An 18274-nucleotide genomic window follows, 5' to 3' on the forward strand; every position below is an offset into this window, starting at 1 on the left:
GCAGTACTGAAGATTCTCTTACATAATGACTTCGTTCGTAACATCCTGCATGGTTATTAGCTTCAGATTCGCAACGAATAAGAGGAGTCACATACTCGCTTTAACTCTTTATTAGGCAAGCAGACGCAATTTTGCACCCTCACTTCATCACCAACCCCACAATCTTTCCCCAGAATAGTGATGCTCTGCACTTTGACACCGTTCTTGACAATGCTTGTTGTATGACTACCAACCGGTGTTGGCGTGCCCTCAACTCTAGCCCAGGCTCCTACACGGCTATTCCACCCGATGATCGAGTATAGCACGCAAGCGTCGTGCTTGATCTCCGCGTCTTCTAGAACAATAGACTCTTTGACTCGAACACCAGCGCCGATGACTGCACGGGGACCGATGGAGACATTTGGGCCAAGCTTGGCGGTGGGGTCGACATCTGCTGTAGGGTGGACGAACACTGGTGGTAGGATATTAGCTGACGGAGCAGCGAGCTCTTCCGACTGAGACTGGAAAGCTTTCTGGAGGTATAGAGCATTAGCTGGTATTGCTGAGCCGGCAGTCTTGATCTGACGCCAGAAGTCCTTGGTTTCAAGGACGAAGAATTGGTTGCTGTCCGCTAGGTCGGACAGGATATCTTGTTCTAGGCGGAGCACCTCGTTCTTCTCTCCGTCCTCCAGCTTCTCGGCGAAGAACGAAGAATCCAAGTTCTCAGATGATGGATAGGAAACGAGGCGGGGTCGGTCTGCACGACGCTTGATTGCAGATCTGATGGAGGGGAATATGGTTTCCGTCGAGAAGAGGTAGACACCGCAATTGATCAAATTCGAGATGTGTGACTCTGGCTTCTCGACGTAATGGAGGACTTGTTTCGTTTGTGCATCCGAAACAATGCACCCAAAGTTTGTCGCAGCATCATTGCTAACCCTTGTACCAAGGATTACGGCCTCTGCCTTCTTCTCTTCGAAGAGCTTGAGCATCTGCTCGAGTGGAAAAGAGCAGCAGACGTCGGCATTGAGGACGAAGAAGCGATCTGGACCACCTTTGAGAATGGCATCACGAAAATGGTATAAGCCGCCAGCTGTGCCTAGAGCTTGGTATTCTCGTAAATATTGTATGCGTATTTGGGGCAGCTCTCTTGCAGAGTCTTTGATGAACTCTCGAAACACACTCTCGTCATAGTAGCCGACTAGAATGACCTCTCGGATGCCCGGTACTTTGGCTACAGCTCGTAGGCAGTGCCAGATGATGGGGTGTCCCGCTACGTCAAAGAGAGGCTACAGCACAGTGTCAACGCTATACTTTTCGAGACTCTCGTAGGAACACCAACCTTGGGTACATCGAGAGAGAGTGGTCTGAAACGGGTTCCCCTAGAGGGTCCGCCGACCTGTGGCAAGCATGAGCTCAAGGTCCTCTCCGGTGGTGCACCGAGCTTACAAGGATGACAGCCTTCGTCGAAGCTGTTGTAGCCGAAGTGCCATTGGCCTGGCGAGTCGGGACTTTGAGACTCATGTTGATTTCTCAAGACTTTAAACGTCGCCTGTAGCTATTTTTGAAGCTCTGTGCGGATATAGAGCAGTTCGTGGTTGAAAGAGAGCAAGAACAGCTTCGTGGTCTGTTCCACCGTTGAGAAAGGACGACCAATCAAAATTCCACGCCTAAGGAGACCCTGCAGATTTGCCAAGCTCTCGCTTAGATCTAGTAGCCGTAATTAAAGTGATGCACGTCATGCTAGCGCCTGCTTTACACGTCAAGCCTGAGAGCAAGAGCCTCAAGCCCGTGCGCCTATCTGCAAGGTACCGACCAGCGAAGGATCCCTGATTAATACATCACACGCGCCTGTTCAAGAGAGGATCTAGGTATGATGATGGAATTCTGTGTACTAGATATTATTTTCATGCAAGTCCATTGTCTATATATTCGAGCTCTACCAACCCGTCATTCAGCGACTCTGCGGCTTGTTGAGTCCTCCGTGGTTTTGCATTCTGCACAAGCGTCTCCAGAGGAAGCATTGAAATGCTGAGTTGGCCCTGACAGCATGATTGCCGTCCCTCGTTTCAGGGTGCACGTAACACGTCGCGCTCGAAGCCTCAAGTTGGAAATCTCAAGCCGATGAAAGCCAGCCATGTCGATGACACCAATCTCAGGACTAGAAAGCTCATCGAAAAGAAAGCGCGAGGTTTCCCGGTTCTGATCATCGAGACCCCGGCCACCATGGCTGATCCGACCTTCATAGACAGCTGCAATAACCTGTACTAAAGCATATTGTGTCCTTGATCTTGAAGGTTTCCATGAATTTGTGAAGATAGCTGGTAAAAGTGATGTGCGGCGATGAATTGGATGCGTCACCGAAGGCTGAATTGCTCAGGCCGCAATGCCTGAACAATGTTGATCACTTCTGCATCAGAGAGCGATGGTACGGCTTGTCTATCGAGCGAGTCTGTCAGTATTCTTCGTCGCTGTCGGAAGTCACCCGAGTTGCACTTACTTTGCTACCTTAGCCACGTGGCCTGCAGTGATGTTGCTTGGAAGTGTAAAGTCACCGATCTCACTGAGCAGGGTAGCATAATCTGGCGTGCTTCGAATTTTGCGAGTCTCCGCGGTGGTTATGTTTTTTGCCTCTTCCTGAGGAATCACCAGATCGCCTATTTGACCCTCAAGGTCTGAAGCAGATTGCACGGCTGATGAACCGCCGAGCGTCTGGGCTGGAGCTTCTATAGTGACCGTTGTATACTGCACCAAGAATAGCGCAATCAATGGTAAAGTCGACAACATACTATGTCAGACGTGAGTATGAATGTTGATAGAAATTGTGGTGTGTGGCTTCGGTAAGCTTGTCAATATTTAGAAGTTGGTGTGGTTGAAAAACAGCGATCCGTTTTTATAGATGTCTTCATGTCCCAAAGGATGTGACGTCGGAACTGCCACCGTACCTTAGAATTAACCTCCACGAAAGTGCCGCACTGTACTCCACCATCATGCATTTTCTAGCGTCTCATCGGCTCTGCGATATCCTACCTACTTTGCATCTGTTGTGGCGCGAGAGATCGCTAGCGCTATCAGGGCAGTAAATGGTACCTGGATGAGCACAGCTGACTGGCTCAACAATTTCTAGCTCACCAACCATCGCATCGTTGAAGATTGTCGCTTATGCAAAGACCTGATTGTCTGATGGGATTGGAAAATCTATGTCTCTGTCTCATCGCGTGTCGCGTACAGCATAAAGTCATTGGCAGGAAGGCCAACCCGAGATGACATCTCTAACCCCCAAAATGCAGAGATAAGACCAGTACGCTCTCTGCAATGATGATGTTTCATAGGGTGTCCCACTTTGTATGCTCCTCCCGGATTGGATCGAAATATTTGGAAGCTTTATGTTGACAACAAATGAAACCCAGAGACCGCCCACTCATTTCTCTACTTAACAGCACGTTTTCATTAATAATCAAAGTCCTCGTAGACAGTCGTCTTCCCCGGTAGCCAAGCCAATAGCGATTCACGTAGTGTACCTCCTGTACACAGATACCATATCGATGACCCGTCTCGATGTCCTTCGACATCGGAAGCTACCATACGTCTAGTGGCGATGTGAACGCCGTAAACCTCAAGCATTTGAATTTGGAGGTTACTTTCTGGGGGTGACTGTTCGCTGAGTCTAGATATGAATATTCTTGTGGACGCACCCAACTCGGGACAACGCTCGATAGTATCGATTACTAACCCAATGTCATGGACGTTGATTGCCCAAAATAGCTGTACGCGTGCCAAGTCCAAAGTATGTAGTTGGGCAAGAAGAGGCGTAATACCGATACCACCAGCGACGAATGGAACCATGCCCTTAGAGCCTTGTTGAATGGTGAAGCTGCCTCCAAAGCCTTTCAGTGGGACTTCGAGTCCAGTGCGTACGTTTTGTCGGAACAAGAAATTTGTGACAGTCCCAACGTTCCGAATTGTGATTTCGAACTCATCTTCCGGGAGCTCACCAGGTGATGACGAGACCGTGAAGGTCCGTACGAAGTCATCGTTCAAGCTCTTTGGATCATCGTCCCGCATGTGGCTGTAGCCCACTGATAATTCGTCTTCAAAAGCTAGAGCCACGTACTGGCCTGGCGTCCAACGCCCTGACGCTTCAGAATCACTTATGCTAAACCGGAAGCGTGCAATTGTGGGAGCAAGCCGATCTCTCGCCAAGAATTTCGCATGGACCACCTTGCTGTTGTTGGTCTGTGCATCGGCTATGGCTTTTTCCGCGGGAAGATAACGGACGGGAGGATTGTATGGCGATCGCTCGAGATTGTCGCCTCGGAAAGACAAGCTATTTTTAACGAAGCGAGCTGCCAATACGTGCAATTTTACAACGAGGTTGGACCGGGAAAGAACGGTCGGTGCCTCTTTGCCAAGCACAATCTCAGTGGTAGTTGTAAGATACAGAGCGTCTCCGCTGTCAAAGTCTGGGAAGATCAAACCAGCCTGAGGAGTTGTGTACAGATTCCCCAGTGTCTGATACAACCTGTTACCACTCAATTCCGGGTACACCAGAACGGACTCAAACGCATTGTTCTTCGCCACACGAACAAAGCCTGGTTGCCCACCACGATGGTTTGTTCCCATGTTCGATTCATGATTCGATGAAGAAAGGAAGAACATGTCAGCCTTAGCGATCAGCCTTAGAGCCGGCTCAGGCAAAGGAAGGGTATCGGACAGCAGCAAAGGTTCCGGCAGAGATGGAACTATTTGTTTTTGGTTCAAGTACTTGGGACAATTGCCTGTATTCTCACTTAGCCTGAAGGTAAACCACGCCTATCATTACGTACCTAAGCTTTGCTGGATAGCGAAGACTAACTGGACCTCCGCCGCACCACTTTCATCTGCGTCTGCTTCCCGTGTATGATATCCAAGAGCACCAGCAACCATCTTTCCTGACAACTTTACCCTGCCTCTCGTCGCTAGATGTATTCCCAGAGCCGAGACCAACCGTCCATCCCCTTTCTCTTCGTGGACTTCCCCATCTTTTTTGTCGCCCAACAAAATTCCAATCACGGGATCAAACGTCCGATCAACTAAAGTCTTCACCACGATGATGGATTGGCCCAAAGACCTTGCAAAACCTGGTTCGCCACCCAGCAACGTAGTCCAAGGACGTCCTTCAGCATCCAACGTACCAATGGCTAGTAACGAGGAAATATGTAGTACGCGCCTAGCATACGGACTGAGGCCAGGAGATGTAGGATTGTCACCATCAGGGACACGGAGGAGTGACCGCATTTGCTTCTCCCCTTCATGGAAGCGAATTGGAGCTGTGTGTATGGGCACCATGGCGGCTTTTCTTGAAAGAAAAAGCGACGGCAAGGACGACCTCAAACATTATCTTGAACAGATAGTACACTGTTCAACAACGACCCGATTGTTGGGGAGTTAAGCCACTTAATGTAGATAATTTCGCTGTTGCGAATCCAGACCCTAAAAACCGTAGAGCCATGGTTCAGTAATCCAGGAACTTCAAACTGCAATTGTCAGCATCTACAAACTCTATGATGTACTTGTGGAATGATCAGCGGTTCATGCTAAGATTCACTGGCCGTACCGTACGAGTATGCAGTGATAGTGATGGCGATAGTGGTATTCATCCAACCTTCACGCCTATGAGGTTTATGCCACACAATATATAATAGGTTTCCACTCAGAAGTTTCCGGATCCCACCCGCTTGTTGATTCGGATCTGCATATACTCACCAGCTTGTTTGCGGGGTTCGTGCGCGGGGCGGATCGCCGCTTGGTTGTTGGTAAAAATCGCAACCGGGGTGCCGCCGCTGTCGATAGTGGCCATGTCCAAGGCCATGAGGATGCCGTAGAGCTCTCCAAAGTAGACTGTGTAGCCGGTGTCGGGGCCTGGATATGCACTTTTGGTATCGGCGACGATGAGACCAATTCTTGAAGGGTAGAATCATCATGAGCACTGCGGCGCGAAACTGATGTAGTATGCAGGGGAAACCCTTTTCCGTCTCCGAAGGTGCCGCTCTTGGCATTGTTTTGAGACCGCACTCAATCACGGCGACTTTAGTTCAGTCGATACCGCAACATGGCTGGAGACACGGCCGAGGAGCTTGAGATATTTCGCCAACAATGGCAACAAGAGGTAACGCAGCGTGCAAAGGGAGCAACAAACGCATCAGTCAATATACCTGCACGACCGCCACGGCCATCACAGAGTAGCAGTGGAGCAGCCCCTCCACTGATTCGCAGGCAGACCAGAGAAGCAGAAGAGTACCCCGAAGACCTTGGAGAAGAGAGTCATCATGATCTAGAAGACAAGGATGAGGAACGAAGATTAGGGGAAGCTGGAGAAAGAAAACACCCAAGCAACAAACGAGAACCACGGTCGGCTTTAGATCACTATGAGCTGGCAGTTGAGAGGGAGTCGGAAGGTAGTCTGGGGGACAGCTTGAACCATTACCGGAAAGCCTACAGGGTACGCATCGACCGATTCCAATTAGATAAATGTCCGTTATTGACCCAAATCCAGCTCGATGCAGGCGTCGACCGCATCTACAAGAACAAGCACTTCCCGCCCTCGTCCTTTAAGTCGAAACCGACCAACCCCAACCCATCAAATGCCGCTGTAACTGTCCCAAATCCTGCTCACCACTCCCTAGACGGGCCCCCCGCCTCGACCATATCCGAGCTCATAGCCTCCTTCTCCTCCCTACCAATACCAGTGCTGGAAGTACCCACAGACAAGTCCCCCCAACCGTCATGTCCTCTCTCAACGATTCCTTCAGAGATTCTCATCAACGTCCTCCTTCAAACAGCGATCATCGACGTCGCCTCCTTTGCCCGCCTCTCCCTGGTCTGCAAACGCTTCGCCTATCTAGTCGCAACCGAAGATCGAATATGGAAACGTGTTTGCCTAGGCCCTGAATTTGGTTTCAGTGCTATGCACTACAATTGGACCTGCACTATCACCGGCGGCCCCCTCCCACTCTCCGTGGTCGACCTCGACGCAGACCTCGACTCACTTGAGCTCTCAGATACCACTCCTCTCCCGGATCCATTTGCCTTGTCGCCCACCTACCCATCCTACCGTTACATGTTCCAAAAGCGGCCCCGCCTCCGCTTTAACGGCTGCTACATCAGCACCGTAAACTACATCCGTCCCGGCGGCAACACCGCCAGCCAGGTCACATGGAATACCCCCGTCCACATCGTAACCTACTACCGCTACCTACGGTTCTTCCGTGATGGGGGGTGCGCATCCTTACTTACGACCAGCGAACCCGCAGACGTAGTGCACTATCTCACCAAAGAGAACATGCACACTCGCCACGCGGGCGGTCTGCCAAGTGCCGTCATGAACAACTGCCTTCGTGGCAGGTGGAAGCTCAGCGGTGATCCATATCACACTACAACCGGCGAAGAGGGCCACAAAGAAGAAGTCGGCGAAGAAGGCACTATTCACATTGAAACCGAAGGCGCAGACGCTGGCCACGCTAATCCAAAGTACATCTACAAAATGGCTCTTCAGCTCAGGAGCGCTGGTAGGAACGCAGGTGCTACAAGAAATAACAAGCTGGTATGGATGGGCTATTGGAGCTACAACAAGCTCACAGACGATTGGGCGGAATTTGGGCTGAAGAACGACAAGGCCTTTTTCTGGAGTAGAGTGAAAAGCTATGGGATTGGTGAGTAAGTGGAGCGTGGCTGTGAGTTGAAAGACGGGGTTGCGTGGGGGTAGGATGAAGCGCAAAAGCGCTACTTACGATGGGATGACAGATGACTTGATGCATATTTCACATTTCCGATCTAGAGCCTACAAATGCATATACGGCTCGGATCGAAAAAGATGACTTGACAGCCCTGTTTCAGATCGCGCGCACTTGAAGCGTATTTGCTCAAACCGAACAAGCAATGTTTTGCGCCCCCTCTTGCTCTGCAAGATGAGGCAATTATGTACTTTTCGCTGACGCTCTCTGTACATGCTCATGCCACCCAATCAGCCGCCGAAATCTTCAATTGAAGAACCCCCACGTCCTTCAACCCAACCCGAACGCTCCCGCGTTGAAACGAGTCTATCCGCCGATGCTCAACGCCGAAGTTGCTCCTTGATCTTATTCCAGATCATGCTGCTAACCTCAGAGGGTAGCCCCTGTTTCAAAATTCCAATCAATCATAAACGTTCATCAAAACTCGTCAGCGCAGCTCCAATTGAAATGCCTTATACCGTGGCCCCAGCACCTGGCACTTCGGACAAGGCCTTGGTCTGCCCATATGCTGCTCACTACTCAGCCTATAGATGCAATCGCTACAGAACCCGCTGATACACTCGGTGCACGCATAGCTGTCTTTCAGCACGCTCAGTCTTCTACAACCCGCACAGTATATCTGCACCGGCTGGCTATAAAACGTTGGTGAAGTGGTATCCGAGGAGTTTGACAAACCTGCAGAAGGTATGTGAAAATTGCGGCCGGATGATTGAGTTGAGGTGGAGGAGTCGAGCGATGTCTCGACTGAGGGAAATAGCCTGGGACCGGTGAAGGAGTGTGAGGATGGTGGCGTGAGGGCCCTATGGAGCGGCGATGCTTTGTAAGATTGGTTGTTGTGGGACACGCTGGAGAAGGGCGGCATGGAGGCGCGTTTAACTGAGGAGGGCGACTGCGGTATCTGTTGTAGGGTGAGTGGGCGGAAAGGAGGGACAATGTTGATCTGCCGGAAGGTCTTACAGGCGTCATGTCTCGATCAGAGTCTGCTTCTGTAGCGGAAGTTGCTGCATCAATCAAATCTTCCCACCTCTTGCCCATTGCGGCCGCTGCTGCCGCACCTGGCGGTTCTGCAGAAAATGCTTTCCTTCCCTCTATGCTTAATCTCCTCGAATAATCCTTTGATTTCGTCTTTTCGTGCTTGGGCTTCCGGCTGTTCTGGGTTATCGAAGACTTTCGAGGCCTATTGGCTTTTTCTTTTCTTTGTATGGAGTCTTTCCTTTGCAGGGGAGGTAGGGTGGAGGAGCGTCCAGGCGGTGAATGTGCCATCATTGAAGGAAGCAACTCTCTGGGTCTTGGCGAGTGGAATGGATGTATCAATTGCTGGTTGAGATGGTTTTGGATGGGAGGAAGTTCAATCGAAGGACGCATTGGTGGTTGACCCGCTTCATTCTCGGAGGCGTAGTCCTGCAGGGCGACCGTCAGTTGCCATTCGAGGTCTCAATGGAGGTTCAACTGCTCCGAAGAGACTACTCACAGCCTCCGAACCCCACTCTGAGTGCGGTTGATGGCTGTGAAGCTGCGCTAGGGCAACGGCGGCTGTAGCTGCAGCTGGGTATTGGTCTTCCAACGTTCGAGGAGGTGCGGGAGAGCTTCGCATGATGTATGCATCTCTATCGTGACCATAGACTGAACCATCAGCATCGGACCTTACTTGCCGGGGTTACTAGCATACCTGAATTGCCGAATGGCTGGGTCGGTGGAGGTGGAGGTGGAGGTGGAGGTGGAGGCGGTTGTGGGCGCTCCGACGGCGGGGTGTTGATCATGAGCTGGAAGCTCTCTTCGGTCGCAGGTAGCTTTGCAATATAGTGTTCCGGGTGTGCCCTTCGTATGTGCTCTTGCATCGACCGATACCGCTTCTCCTATAGATCAATTGGTGGTCAGCTTTCGTTGAGTCCAAGCTGAGTGAAATTCGCCCATTGTTTACGAGTCGCAAAGCTTACTCCCAGGCATCTTTTCCGACAGTTCGACCCATCATGGTTTCTCAATGGACAGACAACCTCGTTATTGACATCAGATGCCGGGAAAGAGCTTGTAAAGGAAGTCTTCGGTGGCATGCCTGGCGGCTGTGGATCTAACGATCGTTTGTCTGCAGGCAAGCGTGTTCAGCGAGGATCAGCTTCCAGGTATTTATTATATGGTAAGAATGCTGCTTGTTAAAGACTAATTGGCGTTAAGGACAGACGAAAAGTATGTAGAGTAAGGTAAGCTTGAAGCTGCGATTGAGGGAAGGAGTGAGTGGCATGTTAGCATCTTGTGGGAAGCTTGGAACGGCATGTGGTGGTTGGTGGGGACTAGTAGCTTTATCGATAGCCTCTGTGAGGGGCATTTTTGTCCTTAGACTTTTAGGTACTTAGAGCTAAGCACCCTTGTAGATCGACACCCTGGTAATATTGAATACCTAGGTATTAATGGCTGGAAAGGAAAGCTTGCATAAATATTGCATCACGTGTACTAGTACCGGGTAGTGCGGAGTAGCTCTTTGACATTCAATGCTTGGAATCAATATTTAATGTTTTTTCTTCCTTTCTTTTTTCTTCGATCCATGTACTGACTACACTTTTGAGTTGCATTGCATTGTGCATGAATTATAACACATTCAATAGAGTAGAGATGGTATACCTGAACGCCAAGCGCTAAATAGTTGCAAAACATCTACCTTTCGACTCTCAGATCACCTCTTCTCTGTTCCAACCTGTTGGTTTGATATTCTCGATTCCCTTAGATGGATGTGGTCGGACCGGGTCCTCGTACTCGCTGACGAAAGGATTCGGGTCATTCTTTTGCTCGAGGTTGCCCAGGGTATGGTTGACCTCCCTATGCTTGGCCTCGTCGGCCCGAATGTACAACAGCAGATCTCGCATCGTTCGATGACCCTCCGGCATGTTCCAGTATCTGACAGCGATCTCTGGTGCCTCAAGCTGCTGCCATTTGGGAAGCCTTCCGGCCTCAATATCATGAATTGCACGGGTGTATGTCAGGACCGCTTCCTCCTCCAGGTACCCGACGAACCGGTGGCATGCCCGAGGGAAGAACAAGTAGCTCATGAAGAACATGTTATAGAAGACGCCTTGCGCACCGATGATCATTGTCTTCATGAATCGGCCTGGTTCGGCCATCTTCATGAACGTTAAAAGGTGCATGCGTTCGTTGTAGGCTTCTTCTAGGAGGGTTTCAATCCTATTACCATCGTCAGTCAGCCACAGTCTAGAAGAATGACCAGCTGATGCTTACCATCCGTTGTCTCTTTTCAACCGCCGTAGGCTGTGCAGATGCCGTACCGAGCCAGCAACCATGCCGGGGACTCCAGCGACGCTTTCGAGGAAGAGGAACCTGATGAGCCATTTCCGCTCGGTCATTGGTGATGGACCAAACCAGCTCTTGACTTTGCTGAGCCCGAGCCAACTGCCCATCTTCTTGGCCTCTTCGGTCGGATGACTATAGCCTGTGGCGGTGTCCATACCAAATCGCAACAGGCTCACCATAGACAACGCCCAAACGTCGGACCAGGTCTTCTTCTCGCGGTGGGCTACTTGAATAGCATTCATCTGTTGTTCCGTGTAACTGGCTCGATGTTAGTTGTATGGGTACGTTGCGTTGACGACACAAGGGTTCCTTGGTATTGCCAACAACATATGGTGGGTACTTACACCGGGTGGTGCCATGCTGGACGGGTGATTTTAATATTCTTGGTGTCGGCTGGAGGAAAATACTTCTCCTTGAACTGTGTCCGAGGAGTGGTGGTAAAGTGTCGTTTCGATGGCCGCCCAGGGCGCTGGACCAGGCAATAGTTCGCACAGGGTCTGAAGCACGTAAAGCCTGATCCATCGACGAGGGTATGGACGGCGTGTGAGAGTTGTGCTGCAGCTCCTTTGTTGACAAGGACTGTTGTTGTGGGTTTTGCATTTGCATACATATGTGATGCAGGTACCGGTATCAATATAGGTTATGAGGATATCTCAAGAGGTTCGATTTAAGAGTATATGTTGAGGGTTGTTTAATGAAGAATAGGTAGTATGTATGAGTGAGCTAGATAGTAGGAGAACAAAGCAAACAAGGGTTTGCCGCTTATGTATGATTCACCTCCCCGAGCAATATTCGCAACAGCTCCACAAAACAAAGGCATCTGTCACGCGCTAGGGCATTACTTCATTAAAGTAAGGCCCTGATGTGTAAGCGGGAAAAACCGTTTCGCCGACGTGTGCTATACGAGATTGCCCAATGAAATAGAAAGGAAATAGGCATACCGTAGCAATAGAGTACGAGCTCCGCCACTCTTGATATCGACATATTCCGAACCTCGCGAGGACCGAACGGATTTTCCGTGGCTCCGACTTTGGCTTGGCATTGTCAGGACCGGGAGAAATCGGATTCGACCCCTTTCACTTTCAGCATGCGAAGGCACCACCACTGAAGTTGCAATCAGCCTCGTGACCCTCACCAAGTTGACGGATTATTGAATACAAGGCAATCTGGAGTGAAAGTCATCTTGATGCAAAGGAACAGAGGATCGAAGAGCCCGTCGACAGTTTGATGCATGTCGTTGCCGAGGTTTAACCATTTTTTTAGTCTACATCATTCCCGCTGAACATACTCAGCGAAACCTTATCAAAGCTGGCTTCAGGCCGCCGGAATGCCTCAGATCGAAGTGCTTGCAAACTCGACTTCGATTAGGGCGCCAGGCTACACTCTGGTCCCTGACCATGGACAAGGCACCGTTCAAGCAGCCGTACAGCCAACAGTCGGTCGGAATAAACGCGGTACCAGATTCGCAGGAACCGCTGGCGCAGATACCACGGTCGCTCAACAGAATGCTGTCCTGAAGCACTTGACCGACCTGGACAAAGACAGTCAAAGGGATGTCCAGATCGTTGTGCCATCAAAGCAGAGGGAGAGCGCGGGGAAAGGTTGAATGAACATTGGATACTTTTATTGGTGGGACTGGGAGGTTTCTGACTGGGCAAGCAGTACAGAAGAAGACCACGACGAATGTCCGCCGCATACTCATGTCCCAAAAGACGTTTGCCAACCATCTTGCCGATGAGGAGGCATTCCTTGCCCTACAACAGCAGCATCCATCCTCTGCCGCCCCTCGGGTACCAGCTCTGAAACCTTCCAGATCTACGCCGAACATGAAACGCTCTTCGACGTCAGAAGTGCAGTCCACAAATGGGGGACCCTCGCAAACAGGCACTGTACGTGCTGGTGGAATTGTCAACTCACGAGCCAAAGATCCTCTGGACGATGAGCCGTTGCTCAAATCTCAGGTGCCCTCCGCGCCGTCAGACGAAGTAATGGAGGCCCTTCTTTCAGGTCCTGCGCTATCCTACAATGCCGCCCGCGCAGCGCCTCCGCCTCCGGGGAAACCTCAAAGACACTTCTGCGAAATCTGTGGATATTGGGGCACCATCAAATGCATGAAGTGTGGAGCTAGGGTGTGTGGACTAGAATGCAAAGGCGCGCATGACGATGGACGATGCCTCAAATTCTACGCCTAAGGGCTTGACGGTAAGCTCTCGAAAGGGCCGAAGATTGCTCTACGAGTAAATAAGAGCCGAGGGAATGGGTAGGAAAAGAATGGGTCAAAAATCATGATTAGAGGGAGACCTCGTAAATATGAAGTCTCACTGCGTCAATATTGCAGGCAGGCAAGATCTCAAGAAAAGTGACAGTACCTACTTTTAAAACACAATGAGTTCAACCAAGGAAGAGGCTTTTTTTGCGGTTTCGGGCTCAATATGTATTGTTTCCCGTCTGGGAACAGCTTCTATAGGAGAGAGTAGCAAAAGTCATGCATAGAGAGAAACTCAATTCACAGCAAGAGCAAGCTCCCCTTCTTTTCATTTACGCATATCTGGATGGATATTAATTGGAATAAACTGGCTGTTTCAATTCGAGAATGTTGAATAGAGAGGATTAACTGCACCAAAGCATTCCATTCGCAGATAAAATAACGGTCTTCTGCAGAGAACTCCGTCAAAGCGACAAGAGAGGGTGCCATCACTGACGCCTGGGCAGCCTGTGGATCCCGTTGCGGCGTCTCCTCACCATCCCAAAACCTTTGTTTCACGACAAGTATATAAAACCCCAGAGTTGATACGTCCCTCGGGCACCAAACAGCTCACGTCATGTCCACGCCGAGTCCGATGGCAACTCCGAGCATCGAGCTAGCCACTAACGGTTATGTGATCAGCATGGCCTCAGGAAGCTGATGGGGTCCGAGTCTTGTGAGAGTGTAGACGATGCGTAGTCACTCGCTATGACATGGGAACCTGACGAGTGTAGGTTCTACAAGTCGGAGCCTGTACCAAAGAGACGCGAGGGTATCGCGGCAGGATTTGTTGCAGCAGGCACAGGAAAAGCCCGTTCTCTACCGTAAGTTCCTCTTGGTCTGGGCTCGATATGTTTTCTGATCCGGGTCAGACCAATTGGTGGAAAGCGTAGTGTCGTTCGAGTCCCTTAAACTCCCTCGTCACCGGATCTTCAGAGGATTTGCGGGTCATATACTGGACAAAGTGCCAGTACGCCCAGAAGAGTTGGGGTTCCTCGAGCAAAGCGCCGATCTCGTCGCCCTTGTCGAACGGAAGGAGCGAGCGAGGGAGGTTGGTTGAGAGAACCGTGTCTTGGCATTTGCCAATCAACGTACTTGGCCTCGACATTATCCAAGTTTGTCACTGTGCGAGCTCCAGCTTACTTGACATTAGACTGTTTCTGACTAATTCCAAAGACCCTAGAGCCGACGAGCGGTTCGTTTCTTTATTTAGAACCTACCGAGTCGACACCACTGTATAAGTTTCCCTCGCCATCCTGACCGTCAGTATTTTGATGCTTCCAACGACAAATGACGTTCGTTCTCCAGGGCCATGACACCATCAAAATTGGCCTCATCATCTGCTCGACGCTGGTTTCAGCTCCGCTTTCAGTATTCTTCACAAAAGCGTACGCTTTCCCGACATCTGCTCCAAGAATTTATCGAGTTGAGAGCAGACAACATTGGATGGAATCGGTAAAAGATATGAGATGTATGCCGCTACGGCTGCCTACGTCTCGTGTGTGAGTTTTGAAGTTACCCTCAGCGTAGCAAGAGTATGGTCCCAAGAGCCATGTTGAAAATGTCTCGCAACCTACCTCGAGCATCGGCATGCACAAGCCAGTAGGCAGCAACCTTAGGCATTCTCCCAGACAAGGTGACAGTTGTAAGCAAACGAAACCTTGAATCATCGTCCTTTTCGGCGAAGGGAAACTCAGGTATCCCTTTGTTCTACACCCCTTGGGGTGAACAGTCAACTTATCCTGGTTGATTCCCACGAGAGTGTGCCGGAATGGAAAGAAAGAAGCCTTCTAGAATTTCCCTTTCAATTTTCGCCCGTCTCATCCCCCTCCATGCACGACTTTTGCTTGATCCTGCTTCCAAATTGCGGCGGAAATTTCCACTTGAACCCTTCGGTCTTGGCGTCACGTGCTACCGCGTCCATTTGCCACACGTGAGGACATCCCCGCTCCTTCGGCACTTCCGCTCAACCAAAACCCACTCTTCACATGTTTCCTTGCACTCACCCATCCTATCTAAAAAGCTCCACCCTCTCGCCACGATGCCAATCGGTATCCAACGCCTCAACGCCCCCCGTCCCCAACCTTCCTCCCGCATAATCTTCATCAAGCCCCTCCCCGGCCCCACCTCCGCCTACGCCCTCGACTTCCTGGAACGCATCGCCGCAATCTGTCGTACGTACATTTTCGGAGCTGATCCTTCCTATGTGGTAATTGAAATTGAGTCGCAAGACATGTTCCGGGAGCAAGAAGACCTCTCTACTCCGGGGACCAGTCTTGCAATTCCATTGCCCACCTCGAAATAACCAATGCTGATTCCCGAAACCTGCGTAGACCCCGTCATGACGCACGCCCACCTCTCCGTCATGACGCTCGAAGAACACGAACCCAACCCCGAGTTCATCGGCCGGAACTTCAACGCTGGGGAGATCATCCAGCTGGTGCTCAAGGCGCCGTACACGGGTCGCTGGTTGAGCTTCAGGAGCGTGCAGATGGTGATGATGCACGAGCTGGCGCATTGCCTGCAGATGAACCACGGGAGGGACTTTTGGAAGGTGCGGAATCAGTTCGCGGGGGAATTGAGGGGGTTGTGGGCGAATGGGTACACGGGGGACGGGCTTTGGGGGAGAGGGCAGACCTTGTTGAGTGGAGAGTATCATACCGGGGGGAGGACGGAAGATGACGTGTTGCCGGCCCACGTGTGTGGTGGGACGTTTAGGAGTTCGAGGGTGGGGAAGAGGAAGAGGGGTGGAGCTGGCTCCGAGAAGAAGAAAGAGACGTATGCGGAAAGGCAGCAAAGGAGGATTAAGAAGAAGTTTGGGGTCAATGGACAAGCTTTGGGCGGGGACGAGGAGACGAAGGTGAAGTTGGAAAGGGAGAATAAGGCGAAGGGGAAGCCCAGGGTCGCGGGAAGTCTTCGCGGAAGGGAGTTGAGAGCTGCGGCGGCGTTGGCGAGATTTGAGGAGAAGAAAGAGGAGGAAAAGGAGGTTAAAGATGAAGAGTGGATGCTGAGTGGCAGTGAGACGGAGAGTGATTGCGATGACATCAAGGTTGAGGGGCAGGCCTTTGAGCTTGATGGCTCGCGGATGCGAGACGACAAGGGTCGTGGCATGGTCAAGGTCTGCGAGGTCGAGGATCAAGATGATGTTCACGTGAAGCAAGAGATCGAAGAGCTGCAGGGGTTGGAAGATCTTGGTTTGATTTCACGGACGACGGCAGTAAGAGACCGGACTACCATTGAGCGGACAGAATCTCGTGGTGCGGATAGAGCGGGAACAAGCTCGAGCCGAGCATCAGCAACGAGCGACATAGACCCTCCAGATCGAATACGCATGGAAGATATACCGCAGTACGTCGAAAGAAAGGACCGGCCAAGCGCAAGCAATACAAAAGCCGTCCGAATTAACATCCGTCCCTTGCTTCATGCTGACAAAGACACGCCCAATACCACAGCATCGTCAGCGTCCAATCCTCCAGCAACGGCACCAACGGAAACATCGGAACCTTCGGAAATGATGTGTCCAATCTGTTCCATGTCAAACGGGCTCGGCTCGCTCCTGTGCATAGCATGTAGTCATGTCTTGGACACGGGTAAGATCACAAGATACTGGCGATGCCGAAGCGATGCATGCCAAGGAAGCCAGTACATCAACGCTGCGGACTGTGGACGTTGTGGAATCTGTGGAAGTCGGAAAGATGATGGCGAGTTTTGATGATTGTGTTGGCGTCGGCGTCTGCGGAAGATACCCATCGAATCGTACTGAGACAGGATTGAGTGTTAGGCATAGCTTGCTTCTACCGAAGACGGAGCTGATTGATTCGCTTGTATGGAGATCGCTATTTCGAGCACGGCAGAAAAGATATGGCGAAGTTCATCCGGTGCACCTGTGGCCTTCTGTGACCAGAATCGAGCTATCCATCTCCTTGCTCACAACGTTGCCCGTAATGGTCCCCAATGATAGTCATCGACATCAAGAGCACTCCCAAACCAACCCTTCACTCCTCGCCTTCGCTTTCGCCTTCGCCTCCTTCAGCACAGCATCCGCGATCTTGCGGCCCTTGAGCAGATCCCAAAAGATCCGATGCGTGCGCGCTAGACTGATATACTGCACTTCGTGAGCGGTGCATGATCGGAAGAGGTCGAGTTGCCGGAGGTTGCCGCGGTAGGTGCTGGGATAACCGTTTCTCCAGGAGAGGTAGTCGTCCAGGAAGTGGTCGGCGATTTTGAGAATGAGCTCGGCCGGGAGGGACAGTAGTGTTGCCTTCTCCTTCTTCTTTGGTTCGGACTGGAGTCTGGCTTTGATTTTGGCTCTGGTTTTGGCTCTGAGTTTGCTTTTGGTTTTGGTTTTTGGAGTGGGCGTGGCCGGCGTGGTGTCTGGCTCCATGTTGGAGTATTGAGTGCGGATCCGTCGATGCTGAGGGGTTTCTGAACGGTGCCATGTTTTCGTAGCTTGTTGACAGTGTGGTCGCGGCTCAGGCGCTTATTCCGGGATATTGGAAAACAATTCGCCGACAAAGAGAGTGAATGGACGGATGGATAAGTGTCAAAGGCTCCGGGTTATAAGGGGGCAATGCCATCCTGGAGATGAGACACGACCAAACATCTAACGCGCTGTAACATATGTTTGCTGGCCTTGTGGAAGCATGAGCGGTCCATGATTCATGAGACACAGTCTCATTCCAATAGCCCGCAAAGATCAAAAGTAACCGGCTTGTCTTCAGGCTGCTTGACTAATCTCTGTGTGATCAACAATGAATAGAGGTACGGATGGGCTTTACACAAAGCTAAGTATGGCCATAGATACAGCTGGTTCTTCCTAAGATATTTGCTCAGATATCGGCATTGGTTCGATTGCCAGAATAGAAAGTCGTCGAGGTGATAGCTCGCAATCTGCAGGAGAAGCTCCGGTGGTAAAGATAGCAGGCCTAGCTTTGGTTCCTTCGAGATCGGCATACTCATCGTGATTGATTTACGGAAA

General features: G+C 50.9%; 9 protein-coding genes across 9 annotated transcripts; 3 read left to right on the plus strand and 6 right to left on the minus strand.

Moving 5' to 3' along the window:
- Nucleotides 1-18: 18 nt before the first annotated feature.
- HO173_001682 (uncharacterized protein) lies at nt 19-1503 on the minus strand (the record flags this gene model as incomplete). The annotated part of the gene is made up of 4 exons (XM_037303619.1): nt 19-45; nt 96-1268; nt 1322-1378; nt 1429-1503. The coding sequence occupies 4 exons, from the start codon at nt 1501-1503 to the stop codon at nt 19-21; spliced, it is 1332 nt and encodes a 443-aa protein (XP_037169341.1).
- An 833-nt stretch (nt 1504-2336) lies between these two features.
- On the minus strand, nt 2337-2766 carry HO173_001683 (uncharacterized protein; the record flags this gene model as incomplete). The annotated part of the gene is made up of 2 exons (XM_037303620.1): nt 2337-2418; nt 2480-2766. The coding sequence occupies 2 exons, from the start codon at nt 2764-2766 to the stop codon at nt 2337-2339; spliced, it is 369 nt and encodes a 122-aa protein (XP_037169342.1).
- Nucleotides 2767-3429: 663 nt separating this feature from the next.
- On the minus strand, nt 3430-5307 carry HO173_001684 (uncharacterized protein; the record flags this gene model as incomplete). The annotated part of the gene is made up of 2 exons (XM_037303621.1): nt 3430-4757; nt 4806-5307. The coding sequence occupies 2 exons, from the start codon at nt 5305-5307 to the stop codon at nt 3430-3432; spliced, it is 1830 nt and encodes a 609-aa protein (XP_037169343.1).
- Nucleotides 5308-6070: 763 nt separating this feature from the next.
- On the plus strand, nt 6071-7678 carry HO173_001685 (uncharacterized protein; the record flags this gene model as incomplete). The annotated part of the gene is made up of 2 exons (XM_037303622.1): nt 6071-6460; nt 6515-7678. 2 exons carry the CDS (start codon nt 6071-6073, stop codon nt 7676-7678), a joined length of 1554 nt encoding a protein of 517 aa, XP_037169344.1.
- Nucleotides 7679-8178: 500 nt separating this feature from the next.
- HO173_001686 (uncharacterized protein) lies at nt 8179-9802 on the minus strand (the record flags this gene model as incomplete). The annotated part of the gene is made up of 5 exons (XM_037303623.1): nt 8179-8649; nt 8709-9152; nt 9223-9374; nt 9421-9607; nt 9689-9802. The coding sequence occupies 5 exons, from the start codon at nt 9800-9802 to the stop codon at nt 8179-8181; spliced, it is 1368 nt and encodes a 455-aa protein (XP_037169345.1).
- Nucleotides 9803-10414: 612 nt separating this feature from the next.
- HO173_001687 (uncharacterized protein) lies at nt 10415-11661 on the minus strand (the record flags this gene model as incomplete). Its single annotated transcript, XM_037303624.1, has 3 exons — nt 10415-10925; nt 10980-11309; nt 11396-11661. The coding sequence occupies 3 exons, from the start codon at nt 11659-11661 to the stop codon at nt 10415-10417; spliced, it is 1107 nt and encodes a 368-aa protein (XP_037169346.1).
- Nucleotides 11662-12378: 717 nt separating this feature from the next.
- HO173_001688 (uncharacterized protein) lies at nt 12379-13243 on the plus strand (the record flags this gene model as incomplete). Its single annotated transcript, XM_037303625.1, has 2 exons — nt 12379-12652; nt 12714-13243. 2 exons carry the CDS (start codon nt 12379-12381, stop codon nt 13241-13243), a joined length of 804 nt encoding a protein of 267 aa, XP_037169347.1.
- Nucleotides 13244-13873: 630 nt separating this feature from the next.
- Nucleotides 13874-17008, plus strand: HO173_001689 (uncharacterized protein; the record flags this gene model as incomplete). Its single annotated transcript, XM_037303626.1, has 5 exons — nt 13874-13925; nt 14031-14120; nt 14169-14347; nt 15320-15470; nt 15630-17008. The coding sequence occupies 5 exons, from the start codon at nt 13874-13876 to the stop codon at nt 17006-17008; spliced, it is 1851 nt and encodes a 616-aa protein (XP_037169348.1).
- Nucleotides 17009-17073: 65 nt separating this feature from the next.
- On the minus strand, nt 17074-17680 carry HO173_001690 (uncharacterized protein; the record flags this gene model as incomplete). The annotated part of the gene is made up of 2 exons (XM_037303627.1): nt 17074-17207; nt 17296-17680. 2 exons carry the CDS (start codon nt 17678-17680, stop codon nt 17074-17076), a joined length of 519 nt encoding a protein of 172 aa, XP_037169349.1.
- Nucleotides 17681-18274: the final 594 nt, after the last annotated feature.

Source organism: Letharia columbiana (genome assembly GCF_014066305.1).
Source record: "Letharia columbiana isolate WasteWater2 chromosome Unknown Sc0000003_s0, whole genome shotgun sequence".
NCBI lineage: Eukaryota > Fungi > Ascomycota > Lecanoromycetes > Lecanorales > Parmeliaceae > Letharia > Letharia columbiana.